The sequence below is a fragment of the Papio anubis genome, chromosome 10, assembly GCF_008728515.1.
Source record: "Papio anubis isolate 15944 chromosome 10, Panubis1.0, whole genome shotgun sequence".
Classification (NCBI taxonomy): domain Eukaryota; kingdom Metazoa; phylum Chordata; class Mammalia; order Primates; family Cercopithecidae; genus Papio; species Papio anubis.
The window spans coordinates 93,703,559-93,719,965 of record NC_044985.1 but is presented as its reverse complement, the minus strand read 5'-3'; the positions used below and the strand labels follow the sequence as shown (position 1 = coordinate 93,719,965).

The 16,407-nt window shown below is 36.6% G+C and overlaps 1 protein-coding gene across 15 annotated transcripts in view; it reads right to left on the bottom strand.

Moving 5' to 3' along the window:
• Positions 1-16,407, bottom strand: part of UNC80 (unc-80 homolog, NALCN channel complex subunit) — a 228,096-nt gene that overhangs the window by 60,196 nt on the left and 151,493 nt on the right. For all 15 annotated transcript variants that reach the window (XM_031651893.1, XM_021923937.2, XM_021923939.2 and 12 more), the window contains 7 exons: positions 11,852-11,995; positions 8,888-8,988; positions 7,804-7,890; positions 4,865-5,048; positions 3,054-3,148; positions 1,916-2,005; positions 1,218-1,319 (listed from right to left, as the gene is read on the bottom strand). In XM_031651893.1, coding sequence (XP_031507753.1) covers positions 1,218-1,319; positions 1,916-2,005; positions 3,054-3,148; positions 4,865-5,048; positions 7,804-7,890; positions 8,888-8,988; positions 11,852-11,995 — 803 coding nt within the window. The remainder of the gene's footprint in view (positions 1-1,217; positions 1,320-1,915; positions 2,006-3,053; positions 3,149-4,864; positions 5,049-7,803; positions 7,891-8,887; positions 8,989-11,851; positions 11,996-16,407) is intronic.

The window sequence follows — 16,407 nt, the reverse complement described above, 5'->3', positions numbered from 1 at the left end:
GGCCTCCATATTATAATCTCCCTGAGGAACTTAGAAGTCTAAAGGCTCTAACTTGAAGTGTACATGACAGCAAGAACTCCATTTGATGGCATTCTTTGACAACTTGTTCTTAAACATGATGAACACACACACTCACACACACACAGGGAGAGGGGGAGAGAGAGAGAGAGAGACACTAGGGAAGCACCATTACTGATTAGGGTTTTAATTATCTTATCCTAAAATCATGGGCTGGGGTAATTTGGGGAGAATGGTTTTAGAAATTGTTTATATTTAAGATGTAACAGTTTTGCCCAACATCTCACACCTTGCAACACATTAAGTATTTTCTTTCTTTTAAATAGAATGTAGGTAGTTAATGGTAGCTATATTTTTAATTACTTAAGTGGTCTAATTCTATGCCATTCTCACTCATTTCATGAAGATGTTTTTGGATATTTTGATGCCAAATTATTATCCTTGATATGTACAGAAAATTGAAATGATCAAGTATCCTGAAATTCTTTAAAGATTTTATTTAAACAATGAATGCAATAAATATGCAATATTAAAACTGTATCATTTTTAGAATTGTGTACTAAAGTTATATTTTGCATGCAGAATAGTGACTTTCCTTAAGCTCAAAGTCTGATTTGAGATTAGATGTGAATATTATTCTGTTCTTCAACCTTAAACCTAAGTACAGCTGCTAGACTATATCTCTTCCTGTTTCAAGATAAATTAATAACATGCCCAAGGTCAGATCCCCGGTCAGAGGCAGAACTGGGATGAAGTCCAAATCTTTGAACTTTAGTTTAATGCTTTTCTTTTTCAGGCATACTAGAGTGACCCCTTTTACTTTGTAGCCAGCTAGTGCAAACCACTGGGATAACTTACATAATTACATTATGTGTATTTCCAATCCAATTTTACAGAATGTGAAATGAAAATCTACATTTAGAAAATAATAGGTAAATAAATTAGAATATTTCTATTGTTTATACTCAATAATTCATCATTACACTACTCCAAGTGAGTGTTTCTTAACACCTTTAAACAATGATCCAATTTGTAAATCTTATACTATTTGGGGGAACAATTTATTGAGTAAGGGCCAACTATGGTCTCCAGAGAGGGTCATAATGGAATCATAGAATCTCAAAGTTGGCAATATATGAACAGATATCTACTCCAACAACATGACAAAACCATGAAATAAAACTGACGTGGTCAGACACCTGTTTCTGAATGAGTTCCTGTCCCTTCTCCGGATGCATATGTACAAGGTTCAGCTGGGGAGATACCGACCTCCGGAAAGGATAAATATCTCGAACATAGGTCTGTGTGAATTACACAAAGAGAAAAAAAAAAGAGTTCAAAAGATTAAACATTTATTCTCATTTCTTCTTTACCCAAAGGTCTAAGTACTAGGATGCTATGCCAGGAAAAAAGCAGCTAAAGGCAGTGTACTAAACAACTCTTTGGAAGATCACTGTAAAGTGATGTCAGCAAGCATCCTGAGGCCCCTTCTGCTCATTTGATCAGGTCAGCATGGTCATGTTTAACATGGTAGAACAGAGATGCAAAACAGCATTCAAATTCCAAATAGACACACACAGGTATTATACGGGCAATGTAATTTTTCATGTAATAATGATCAATAACTAAGTGTCTTATCTAGCTTATCTCATTTAACTATTACAACTGCTCTAGCATGGATACCATTATCATTACCTTCATTTTACACAAAAGAAAACCAAAGGGTAGAAAGGTGAAGTTGCCAGTCAAAAGCCCCACTGATAGTAAGATGGTGTGACCCAGGTGGTCATACTATTACCTTCTAAGAAGCGATGCCTCCCTGATTATGAGCCACCCTCAGGTAGGCATGATAAGTCTTTGGCACAACTCAACAGGGATGTCATTACTGGTGTCTTACCTTATTGTAGTGGATAAGGTTCCATCGTTTATCCATAAGAAAATAATGTGTTGACTGGGATTCTGGGATGTTAAAAAACTCCAGACACTCCTAGAACAATAGCAACAAATTTTACTAAATGTTTACCAGGAAGATATTATGTCCTAGGTAGTAAGCTGACAGATACAAATTTCGAAAAAACAAGGTAACCTCTTACGAGGATTATATATATATTGATGTCTTACATAAATTGTATACATTAGATATGTGTGTGTCTTATATAAACTGTATACACTAGATATGTGTGTGTGTATATATGTATACACACACACACACACACACACACACCATGGCTGCATATATACCCACACAGAGTTATCCAAAGAATGGTACCATAAAGACTGATAATGTGATATAAACCATCTGCTCTCATAGTGTCCAAGACGTACGATTATAAATCAGACTGAGTGATGGACTGTGGAGGAACAGTGGCACCTACTGGTCTCAGCATCAGGAAGAAAACATGTTTAGAGAAACATTTAGGAATAATATAAACTATCATGCACTGTGCACATTTATATAGTATATACTAGGTATAGATAACTTGTATAACCTGAACCAGTATCTCAGTACTGTTGAAAATGAAACTGAGACTAGAGAAGTCCTATCACTTGATTTAGGTCACACTGGTTGTGGTGAAGGCAGCGTTTGAATGTACTCTGTTTGCCTTCCTGCTATCCCACCATTCATCATGAGTATAGAAATGGAGTAGTTGTTGAAGTTGGGCCTTAGAAATTCTCTGGAGATGTCTGAGTGAAGCCAAAAGGAGCAGTAATGACCCTTTCCACTGAAATAAGATGCATGAGTTTGGAAAAGTTGATTTTTTTCCAGAGGTCTCTTCTACTTACATCTGGGCCCAGAACTCTGTGCCTGAAAATCAGATTACTGACAGTTTACTGACTAAAGTCAGTAGAAGTGGGGAAAATTATGGAAGGAAATAGCATAAGGGAATAATAGTGGGGCAGATTTTAGAAGAGTAAAGAAATGCATACATCCATTGAAAGATAGAAAAATGCCATTTTCTTCTAAAATGAATCTTCAATGAGGTGGCCATAGCATTGTCCTTAAAAAAATTATTTCTGTTAAAAGTCATTCCTACCTTCAACAGGGCTTCAAACTGAGTGTCTTCATGGACTGGTAACTGGGTTGGGATATCGCACTCATTCTGTCCATGAACTACCAAGGTTTTAGTACCTACAAAAGATAAAAAGAATAATAAACTGACTTTTGCTATAGGAAAATTTGTATTTCAAAGCATAAAGTATTAAAATATTAACAATAATCTGATGTTTTTACTGTTAATTACAATACTTAATTCATAGTTACATATATATATTTATTTATTTTTTATCTGGAAGTTTAATATTAATACATATATATTTTAAATATATTCACTTATTAAAAGTGATAGGTATGGAGTTCTCAATACTTTTTAAAAAGTTTTATTTTTAGTAGAGACAGGGTTTCGCCATGTTGCCCAGGCTGGTCTCAAACTCCTGACCTCAAGCAATTCACCCGCCTCAGCCTCCCAAAGTGCGGGGATTACAGGAGTGAACCACCACGCTCGGCCAAGTTCCCAATACTTCTACCTGTCTTTTACATGCATAATTGTATTTAAATCTCACAGCAACCCCATGATGTGGGCATTATGATTTTTATCTTACAAATGAGGAAAAAGAGAAATGGAATAACTTAAGAGACATATTTATTTAGTGGAAGAGTTAGACTTCAAACCTCAAGCATTGCAACAAGTAATACATCCCTGTTTTCTAGATGAGGTGACCAGGCAATAAAGGTTAAGAAAATATAGACAGAGATATTAGCAAAACCAAAACAACTACTTGAAATGTAGCTTAAAGCTACATTTTCTGTATTCTTCTTGGCTGATTGAGACAATATTTATTCTACTTCATTCATTAAATTACAAATCTTTGTGAACATTATGATATACATTGACTTTTAGTGAGTTGTCTTTAAGTATGTTAAAAATAGGAGTTTCTTCACTATAATAAAAACTGATTACTTTTTTTGGATAATCTACAGAACGTATACATACACAATTATCATTTATTGAATGCTTATCATAAGCCAGGTGTGGCAGCAAGTATTTCACATATCTCAACTCATTTATTCCCCACAATCGTGAAGTATGAATTATATCCCTATTTTATACACAAGGAAAGAAAGCTTTGAGAAATGATGTACTTCTTCACAGTTAATACTAGTTATGTGACTAATAAATGGCAGTGCTATGATTTAAACACAGGCTTCTTTGCTGAGAGAACCTGTGTTCTCATCTCTACATAATTCTGTCTTTCACTTTTATTCAATACATGTATCATCTCAAATTTTCTTAGTCACTGCACAAGGATAAAGGGATTGTCAAAATCTTTGTCTTAAGGCAAAACAAGCTATCTGAAGTGAAAAGGAACCGTATCTTGAGTTTACATCACGCTTCATGTTCTTTTGTAATGCTCCTTCTTCCTGCTTTCCCCTTTTCCAATTTTTCATAAAGCCTTCTCTCATGGAGTTTACAAAGAACTGGAGTCCATGCCATACAAACAATATTATTCTCCTTGCACTGCCAAAAATTCACTCAAAAAAGCTTTCAGTTCAGCTGGCTCTCTGCGATAGACTTAAATAAATCTTCAACCTTGGCAGCCCTTCAAGGACTGATTCATGCGGATCTCAGTTTTGAGTCTCCCTTTTCAGCTGGCAACCGCTGACTTTTTAAAGGGTCTATTGTATTTCCTCTGATTATATTAAACAAAAATTCTTTGAAGCACTCAATACTGCGGGCTAGGACTCTGAAAATTTTCTCATGAATGAACGAGCCTCTTAGTCTTTCAAAGGACTATTTATAATTTTTTTTTTTTTAAGTTATGTTACTAAAAAGTACTAGTGGCTTACCTGGCATTGAAGCGGTCACCAGGAGCTTCACCTCGCACTGCTCCTTCTTCATTGTCTGCTTGAGATCCTTGAAGAAGAGGCCCTCCACGTAACCCACCACCTCCCACAGGAATGTCAGGGTGGCTGAAATGGCATCCATCCCCCACTCGCAGGGGGTCCGCACAAAGTACATGATTAATCCTACCTAGAAGTCAGGATAAGAAGAATTCACAAAGCCACAATAATCCTGAGCTCACATTCTCATTTCCTTAGCTTTTCTTGTTTTAAACTCGATCTTCTGTGCCTTCGTATTCTCCGTTCAAATGCTTCTGTAACACTTTCAACGTTACCAGGAGAGGGCATAACTGGAAAACTGACCACACAGGCTCCTGTACATTTTCATATATCCCTAAAATGGTGAATTCTTAAGAAAAAAGCAGACCATTCCCCTCGCCCCCCACCCAGGCATCATGTCACTTGGTAGCTAGGTACTTAGGCCATCCAAAATTCATCTGTATATGAAGTTTGCCCAAGCACTATTAGCAGCTTGGATTATGTCTAATAGTCTCAAAGCTAAGAGCACTCTGCTTGGCTAAGTTGGTGAACTTCAAAATTTTTGTGTGTCTTCTTTTTTTTGTTTTTAAATTTAGGGGTACATGCGCAGGTTTGTTACACAGGTAAATATGTCATGAGGTTTGTTGTGCACATTATTTTACCAGCTGGGTTGTTTGCATACCTTCTAATGTAATTTTGAAAAACTGTGTGCCCTTTTGCACTTTTTAAAGTTGACATCTAACATGTCTCATTCGAAATTTATTTTTTATTAATAGGAGGTAGAATATGTTCAGCATTCTATACATTGAAATAAGATGACGACTGACTATAATTGGAATAGTTGATGAAATAAGTTTCAATTATCTTATTCAATAATGTGCAAATATTCAGAAAGAAATAGTGTACTTTTTTTTTCTTGTGTGTTTTAGCCACTGTTTCTTCAAAAATTTTGTAGTCCTGGAAAACTTTCTAGTTATGTTGAAAGAATCAGAGTTGCAAACCTAATTTGTTTTGGTGTTCTAAATGCTGGACACCCTAAGGAGGGCCAACTCTCACCCTTAATAGAAATTTATAAAACATAGGACCAGATAGAAAGTCCTATGGGTTAAAGTGCATTGATCAATCAGAAAAATCGATTTCTTAAAACTATTAATAACATAGAATACAGATTCTTTCTCCAACCTACATGCCTGTCAGTGCAGCCTGGCAAGCTCTGGGATGATGGGGTGGGTCTTCCTTGTGTGTGCTAGAATAATGGTTGAGATGGCAGATTTACTCAACAAGTGTTAGTGCGTATCTGTAAGTTGAGCATTTGGAGATTTATTTCTTTTAAAACTATCTGGGCATCAAGGTCTTTTAAAAATATTTTTGTTGCGGAGCTAAAGAATGGAGGAGAGCAATGGTCTGGGCAAGCATTTCTCCTATTCAGTGACCTGGGGGAAGAGGCAGGTACACGGACAAGCGAAAGAAACACTGAAAGCACTCTCGCCTCCAGTCCCTGTTTGGGCTCCTTCCATACCAACCTGGATGCAGTGTAAATTTTAGCAGGGCACACACTTAAACTGAGGGAGGCCCTAACATTTCGCTTTCCAAATCCACCTTTGGTTTTTGTATGGTGTAGACAGAACCCAGAAGTAGTGGATGTTTGGCTGGAAAGCTTTCCAGATAGAACGGCCATAGGCTGTTGTCACTGAGCGGGTTGCTGTAGCTGGTGGACTTCCTATGTTAGAGCCATATGGGACTCATGGCAAGAACTCAAGGGGTCTAAAGCACCCAAAGAAGCTGAGGGGAGGTTGAATCTCCCAGCAAACACTTCCAGGAGCAGACAGGCTTTGAGTGACAGTAGCCATGGGCTTGAGTTTGTGCCCATCCACCAACCAGCCGAAGAACATGGTCTCACAAACGAACGACTCAGATAAAATGCAAGGGGTAAGATGTGGAACGAAGGTCTTTATTCTACCCAACTCCACATAGCTATAGAGACAAAAGCAGTGGGAAGGAGGGAGAATTCCTAGAGACTATGCATTTTTATCCAAGAGAGACTGAAAACCACCAAAAAGTACTGTTTATGTTTTGGTACCGGTCTGAACTTAAATCTGGATTGGACATTTATTCATTATTTTTTCCCTTGGCAACCAGCAAGTAGACACTCAGGAGGAAGATGACCAAATTAGTCTTAGACAAGAGAAAGGAATTACAAATGTTCTCTGCACATGGGGGTTGTGGTGTGAGTTAAATTTATCACCCTGCTAAGGATGCATATGCATATGGATAACTGAAGGAGTATGCCCAGCACAGACACTAATTTGGCTTTTGGTCTGCCTGGATTAAGGGGCAGTTTCAAGCAGTAGTCATCAGGTTCTAGTCCCCAAACTGCATATTCATTTGGTGTTTACAAAAAGAATGTGAAGAAATTGGTAAGTCTCAGAGGATCAGGAAAGAACTGCCAGGGCAGTTAAAACTGTCATAGATAGCTGCCATGGAAAAATACATACACAGAAACTTTCCATCTAGGACAACAGTTGCATCTGTGTGTGTGTGTGTGTGTGTGTGTGTGTGTGTGTGTGTGTGTGTTTAAACACAGATAGGAAAAGAAGAAAAAATACTAAAAGAACACATGTTTTCTCAACAGAAAACCAAAATAAAGAACAAACATAAGGAAGTTATATATTGCTAAAGGAAGACAGAGAGGAAACTGACATTTCTATTGACTGCCCTCCATATGCCAAAGAGTATGCCAGGCAGGGGCTTCCCTACACAGAAAGTATAGGGAAGCGTAGGTGAATTTAGTTGACCAGAATTCGCCTTTAGTGACATAATTAATGGAAATTTATTGAAAAAAAATCTCCTAAGACCTTTTCATCATGGTGCTGCTTCGTAATTGGAAATGAACATTTATAACTCACCAAATAGTTGAATAGGATGTGAGATGTCTGAGCAGGAAAGTCTCCAATATTCAAGAGAAGTTTGCGCAGCATGTACATTAACTCATCCTGAAAGAAGAACGGAATTTTTAATGTTTCCTTCAGCTGCCATGCTGTAGAAAATAAAATTAACTTCTTGAAAATTCGGGCTTGGGGGAGGGATTTTTCTTACTTTTGCCCACATATTGATTTTAATTATGTTCAAGATTTTCATATAGTATAGGTGATACTTGTTAAGTAGTATTTAAACCATCTGGAACACCTTTCTCCTAGGAGCTAACACTTAAAAATCACTGAGCAGCAAACGACTTTGTTCTTTTTAAATTGACACTGTGTGTGTAGGTCACAGGCAAGTCACAGGAAAGTTGTATATTTAGTTAACTCTATTGGCCATGGTAGCCTGATATGATGGGAATGTGAGGAGGACCTATGTTGAAAAATCATTAAACAAACCAGGTTTTTATGAACTTCCTAATTCTGCTTTCTAGATTTTGAGTCAAAGAGAAAAAGAGAGGTTACGAGAGAATAGATTGAAATGTCTGTAATTAACTTTACCTTTCAGAAACTAAACTTAACCTTCCAGTGAATATGACTATAGCATATAAATGAACAAATAATTTTTAATCATCGCTGTATTTTGCCATTGCTTGAAAAACTACTTTTATTTGGCATACTATTCTTACAGGGTGGTCTGACAAATCAGGATTTTGGTTAATGAAAAATTTTAACATATTCTAATAATCATACCTGTATCAGACTGCCAAGCAATCAGAATTCAATGAAAGTACTCAATAGTAGGAACATTATACTTAATTTAATCTTGCAGTATTTTAGGATCCTCACTAGCAATGTAACATACACATATGGAAGCATGAATCAATGGAGAAATTAAAAAGAAAACAGCAATTAAGTATTGCTCATCATTATCATTATTTAAAAAGTACTTATTGGCTGTGTATTGGAGGGCATTGAGTTGCATGCACTGCACTACAAAGTTCTTTGCATGATTTTAACAGTGTTCACACTTGTAGCCACAGAGCTACACTAAAAAGGAAGAGGAATTTACTTGTCTATTGCTGATGGTCAGTTTTTCCAGAAAATGTCGAAGAACCGTTGATGGATCTTCAATTAGACAGTTCCATAAGACTTGTTGAGCCACAGCACTCACTTCAGAAGAGAAAGAAAGTTGAACATTTGTCTTAAATGGAGATAAGTCTATGAGATAAAGTATTTGACAATTTACAAGCTTTAGTATCTCCTTTTTGCCTTAAAAAGGCTCTGTGAACTCTTTTCTCTTTTGAAAGGTAGATATTTGTTCTCTTCGTTGTTGTCTCTGAACATTTTCATATGTAAAGAACAGGTTACCAAAAAGTGTAGGAGTTGTCTTCAGGTATCAGCAATGCTTTTGCAAAGAATATCTCTGTGAATATATGCAATTGTCTTTGTTGTGGAAATCACCCCAATAATAGCAGTAGTAAGCACTTATTAAATTGCAGTCATATTTTATTGTTTATTTTATGGAGAAACTGTGAAGGACTATTTGGTTTTTGAAAATATGTTTTGGTTTAGAATGCATATGAATTAGGGATTTTTTTTTCTGTCCACATGAATACTTCAAACAGTATCTCCTTCAGCAAGATAAAGTAGTTGAGCCAGTAACAATTAGGTTCTCACTTCTAATGAGGAAGTCTTAAGAATAAATAATTAATCCTAATGAGAAAGAAAGTGCTATTTCCGTGGGGAAAGTGGTCAGGCTAAGATTGTCTAGAAGTGCCCAGACTAAGAAAGCAGGTGAGTAAAAAAGAGGGCCAGTAAACACCAAATGGTCTTTAGTTTGAATGTGTTTCCCAAATCCATTGGTTTTCAAAAGTAGGAATACAGAATTTAGCATAAATTTATTTCAAATAAATGATACCAATTTTTGATTCAGAAACAAACCATGCAATTAAAGTTAAAGGACATATACATAATATTAACAAAAATACAAATCCAGAGCTGTAGCTTTCATGTGTCTCTACAACTAATTAAAATAGGTGTGAGTTTTTCTCACGTTGAAATTGATTACAAAAATATCTTTACATGTGAAATAAGCCAGGCACAGAAAAATAAATACTGCATGTTTTCACTCTTTGTAGAAGCTAAATAAGTTGATCTCTCAGAAGTAGAGAGTAGAATAGTGCTAACTAGAGGCTAGGAAGGGTAGGCAGGAGGGAGGCATGGGAAAGGTTGGTCAATGGATACGAAATTACAGCTAGATAGCAGGAATAAGTTTCAGTGTTCTTTAGCACTGGAGGGTGACTATAGGTAACAGTAATTTATTCTATATTCTCAAATAGCTAGAAGAGAGAATTGTGAGTGTTCCTAACACAAAGAAATGCTATTTGAGGTGAAGGATATGCTAATTACCATGATTTGATCATTACACATTGTATGCAGGTATTGAAATATCACTGTACCCCATAAATATGTACAATTATTATGTATCAATTAAAACTTCAAAATGTTCATATTATTTTTATTTTCATTGCTTAAGTAAGGCAGTTTCATGCTTAAAACATGAAAAATACAAAAAAACGCAAGGAGAAAAATAAGACTGGGAAGTCCACTCATCACAGAAACAATTATTAACAGTTTGGAGTACGTCCTTTCACATACATGAAACATATACTTACGTGCATTATTTTATTTTATTTTATTTTTTTGAGATGGAGTCTCACTCTGTTGCCCAGGCTGAAGTGCAGTGGTGCGATTTCGGCTCACTGCAACCTCTGCCTTCCAGGTTCAAGCGATTCACCTGCCTTAGCCTCATGAGTAGCTGGGATTACAGGCATGTGCCACCACGCTTGGCTAGTTTGTGTATTTTTAGCAGAGACAGGGTTTTGCCACGTTGACCAGGCTGGTCTCGAACTCCTGGTCTCAAGTGATTCGTCTGCCTCGGCCTCCCAAAGTGCTGGGATTACAAGCATGAGCCACCATGCCCACTCTACTTACATGTATTTTAAAATAGTACTATATATAGAAAATATTCTTTGATATTTGGTTTTTTACTTAGCAATATATTAACACTTTTTATATTAATATTCATCTAGAATGCAATTCCAGTGCTCACGGAATGTTATCATATGGAGGTACTATGATTAACTATGATTAGGGATTTATAGTCTTTCTAAAATTTTTTATTTTAAATAATGATCAATGTACAACATCCTTTATATAGCCCTCATGAATGTCAGGAAATTGCTAGAAGCCAGATCTATGTCAAAAGTTTTTCACACTTTTAAGGTTTTTGATACATATCATGAAACTCTGTTCTAGAATGCTTGTACAGAGTTTTATACTTCATCAGCAAAGTATGAGGATGCTCTTTCTCCTGCTTTTTCGCCAGCAATAGATAATTTTCATTTAAAATAATCTTTGCCAACTTTGTAGCCAAAATGTAAGATTTAGTTACTGTTTTAAACAACAATGTTGTTTCCAGGTGTTACTGGCCATTGGATTGCCTGCTTATATCCTTTGCCCATTTTTCTAATGGGGTTTTTAAAAATTATGAATGAGTTATAAGAGCTTTTCTAAATGTAATGTTAAGAAATTAACCTTTGTCGTCACAAATGTTACTCATGTTTTCCCTTACTTTATTGTTTCATTTTGCAATTATTCTTTTTAGGTAGTTAGTACATCTGGAAAGGTAATCACATAAGAGAGATGGTATTAGTGGTGTCAAGTTAATAGCTAAAAGTGACTGTTTGATTTCTATGTGGCCAAATTAGTGTTCTGTTCTCTGGTCACAAACAATGCTCCTGGACCCAACTATCTATTTTAAATGCAATTTTTTGGCCATAAAGGTAGAGGGAGAAGGAAGTGGAGAGAGTGATAGTGTTAGCGCAGTATGTTGGAAATCTGTAATTATAATATATGCATAAAACAGTTCAACACGTGGTCAGTAGATAATGTGTTTAAGAGCAACCTACTGTCTTCTATCAGATAAACAGCTTAAGAATATCACTGATGATCCAACTGTTCAAAACTGTACCTGCTACTCCATCTTCCCGCACCTCACCATCCTCCATCAGATGAACAATGGGAAGTACTGCTGCACAGATGCATGCTGGGAACACTGCTTGTGGGGGCTGAGGCACATGGTGGTTTGGCGTGTGTTCAGTGGTATGTTCCTCATCTAAAATGGGAGACAAAATCAGGGTGCTTTTCCCAGTAATGTAATTCTTTGTTGTTATTGTTGTTTTGAGACAGGGTCTCACTCTGTCACCCAGGCTGGAGTGCAGTGGCATGATCACCGCTCACTGCAGCCTCGACTTCTTGGGCTCAAGAGATCCTCCTGTCTCAGCCTCCAGAGTAGCTGGGACCACACAGGTGTGCCACCACATGTAATTTTTTAATTTTTTGTAGAGATGAGTCCTCACTATGTTGCCCAGGTCAGTCTTGAACTCCTGGGCTCAAGTAATCCTCCCACCTCCACCTCCCAAAGTACTGAAATTACAGGCATAAGCCACTGCATCTGGCCTCAGTAATGTAATTTTAATGCAACATTTCTCAGTTCAAGGCCTACTTATTTAACAGCATAATCCTACCAATGAGAAAATGCCAACATTTTAAAAAAGATGACATTACACAAAGTGCCTCTTCATTTTATAACAAACAAAAAAACCAGCCCACTTTCCAAGTACCACTATTCTTGTTTGGTAGAGAAGCAAAGCACAGACATTCTGGGACATGTGGATCAGCTCAGAATGTTAAATCAATGAAGATAAAATTCTAAGCAGAGACTAAGACATTTTTCATAGATGCAACTGGTTGTGTGCATATAAGTGTGTGCAAGATGGTAAGCAGTAATATGGGGTAGAAGAAAACACACATGCATTTAGGATAAGAATGACATAGCCCACTCATATTAATGTTTTCATCCTCATTGATAAATACAATAACAAATTAATAATAAATATAATTGCATATAGGAATAAAGGAAAAAGTTTAGATTTAGTAGGCGAGGAAGGTAGAAAAGGTATTTAACAGCTTATTAATATGAAAATATACATGTCATTTTTCTAAAGCACTAAAGAACTGTTTGATTCTCATATTAAAACTTACATGGCTATTTGGGATTTTAGAAGGCCTATGGACTAGAGGGTAAGAGACTTATACTGTCATTCTCAGTTCTGGCTTTGAGAGGTGAAGCAGCTAAGCTTCTGGGTTGGATGGGGACTTGCAGAACTTTTGTGTCTAGCTAAAGGATTGTAAACACACCAATCAGCACTCTGTGTCTAGCTAAAGGATTGTAAATGCACCAATCAGGACTCTGTAAAATCGCACCAATCAGCACTCTGTGTCTAGCTAAAGGATTGTAAATGCACCAATCAGCACTCTGTAAAATGGACCAATCAGTGCTCTGTAAAATGGACCAATGGATGTGGGTGGGGCCAAATAAGGGAATAAAAGCTGGAATAAAGTAAAATAAGGGAATAAAAGCTGGCCACCTGAGCCAGCAGCGGCAACCCACTAGGGTCCCCTTCCACACTGTGGAAGCTTCGTTCTTCCACTCTTCACAATAAATCTTGCTGCTGCTCACTCTTCGAGTCTGCACTACCTTTATGAGCTGTACTCACTGTGAGGGTCTGTGGCTTCATTCTTGAAGTCAGCAAGACCAAGAACCCACCAGAAGGAATAAATTCTGGACACAGCCTCATAGTAGATGCATACGGAAATCTTTAAAAATGTATATAGATATAGTGGGCCAAGCACTTCTGGAACAGTGGAGTATAGATCCCTGAAATCTGTTCCTCCAGAAAAACAATGAGAACACTGTGAAATACACTTTTTTCGGAGCTTTCAAAATTAACCAAAAGCTTGGAACTATTTGAGGACCATGTATTAAAAAAACAAACAAACAAAAAAAAAAAAAAAAAAAAAGGAAAAAGAAAGGTAAACTCTTGGTAAGACCAGTAGTACTTCTGGCATTTTAACTTGCCCTACTTACTCACCTCTTCCTCTTCCTAGGTCCTTAGGAGCCTTGAAAATTGACAACCTTGCAACCATTGTAGCTGTGAAAACCAGCAGCCTAGTCGCCACTGGATGGGCAGAGCAGTTTTGGGGCTCCCTAAAAGCCTCAACACCAGAGAATTGTCACTACTTGACCTATCTAGAACCCCATGGAAAATCCCTATTCACAGGATTTGTCTTTATTTAGCTTGACTCAAAGCTTACTTAGTGCAAATAGCTTTATCCCCAGGGCATTTACAAAAAAAAGAGAAAAAATCAGCAACAATTACTTAACATCGTAGCTGTCTGAAGTGTTCATATCAGTTGGGAGAAGCTGGAGGCTGACAAAAAACTTAAAAGGGAAATCTGGGGAATGAGATTTCTAGAGGGCTTGCAAATCACTGACATATTCCTGGGTATCCAGATGGCTGTACATGTGTACAATGTTGTGCACATGCCCAGGAAAGACCTGAGAAATTCCTGATCTCTCATATTTGGCTAACCTTTAAACTCTACACAAACAGAAAGTACAAAAATGAAGGCTAAGGCAGAGTTTTAAACTACTGGAACACTGAAGATGTGCCTCAACACATCCAAAGTGGTCCTCAGTAAAGGCTGGAAGACCTGGAAGACTTATTAGTTCGAGGCACTTAAAATCTCTGTCTAATCATTACCTGACCACTAATGCAACCAAGTGGGGATTTCAGTGCTCATACTCAACAAAGTTTTGGGACTTTACAAAATTAGTCAAGGAAAATTACTAAACAAACAAATAGCAACACAATAACAACAAAAAACCCTCATGAGGAAAGGGGGACAATTGATTGCAGAGTTGCCACATTATACAATTCAAATTGTCCATTTTTCAATAAAAGTTATGAGACATATAAGAAACCAGGAAAATATTGCCCATATACAGAAATAAAAGCAGTCAACATAAACTAACCCTGAGGAAGCTTAAATGTTGGACTTACTAGACAAAGATTTTGTCAGCTATTATAAATATGTTTTATTTTAATATGTTATACATTTTATATAAAACATATTATCTTATAAAGTTATAAGATAAAGGTATAAATAAAACTATGTCTTTCACATGGCATATCTTGTATATTAAAATGGCAGACATAAATCTTACCTTATCCAAAACTGCAATAAATGTAAACTGACTAAATAAACAAAAGGCAAAATTAGCAGAATGGATAAAAACAAACAAATATGAATCAACTGTTATGTTCTAAGATACATAATTTAGTTTTAAAGACACAAATAAGATGAAAGAAAAGGATGAAAGAAGATATGCCATACAGACAGCAATAAAAAATGATGTGGAGTATCTATGTTAACATTAGAAAAAGTATACTGTCAGTGAAAAATTTTTACTACAGGCAAAACAGAGCATGTTATAATGATAAAATGATCAATCAGAAAGACATAACAATTATACAAATATCTGCATATCAAGATTTCATGGTATTGAGAGAAGGATTGACATACAGATCAGTAGAACAGAAATGAAAGACCATAAATACACTACTACATTCATGTTCAATTGATTTTTGACAAAGGTGCCAAGAAAATTCAAGGGAGAAGAATAGTCTTTTCTATAAATAGTGCTGGGACAACTAGTTATCTAAATGTAAAATTCTAACTCATAATATGACAAATATTAACTCAAAGTTGATCACATGCCTAAATATAAATGCTAAAACTCTTAGAAGAAAACATAGGAGTAAATCTTTGCAACCTTGGATTAGACAATTGTTTCTTAGATATGACACTAAAAGCACAAATGACAAAAGAAAAAACACACACATTGGACTTAATTAAAATAAAAAACTTGTGTGCCTCAAAGTTACCTTTAAGAAAGTAAAAAAGACACTCGCTTCTCAGCCTTTTGGCTAAGATCAAGTGAAGAAAGTAGAAAGACAAATTATGAAATGGGAGAAAATATTTGCAAATCATATATCTGATAAGTGACTTATATACAGAATGTATAAATAGTTCTCATAATTTAACAGTTAAAAGACGAATTGCTAGGCCGGGCGCGGTGGCTCAAGCCTGCAATCCCAGCACTTTGGGAGGCCGAGGCGGGTGGATTATGAGGTCAGGAGATCGAGACCATCCTGGCTAACACGGTGAAACCCCGTCTCTACTAAAAGTACAAAAAAATTAGCCAGGCGTGGTGGCAGGTGCCTGTAGTCCCAGCTACTCGGGAGGCTGAGGCAGGAGAATGGCGTGAACCCGGGCAGCGGAGCTTGCAGTGAGCCGCGATCGCGCCGCTGCACTCTAGCCTGAGCGACAGAGCGAGACTCCTCTCAAAAAAAAAAAAAAAAAAAAAAAAAGACTAATTGCCCAATTTAAAGTGGACAAAAGATTGAATGAACACGCTTTTACCAAGAAGATACACATATAGTCAATAAGCATATGAAAAGATGCTCCATATCGTTTGTCATTAGGGAGGTGCAAATAAAAATCACATTGAGTTACCACTTTACACCCACAGGGATGGTTAAAATTAAAAACAAAAACAAAAAAAAAAAAACTAGGGACACACACTGAAATCAGCTGAGGAGGTTTTAAAAACATTGATGG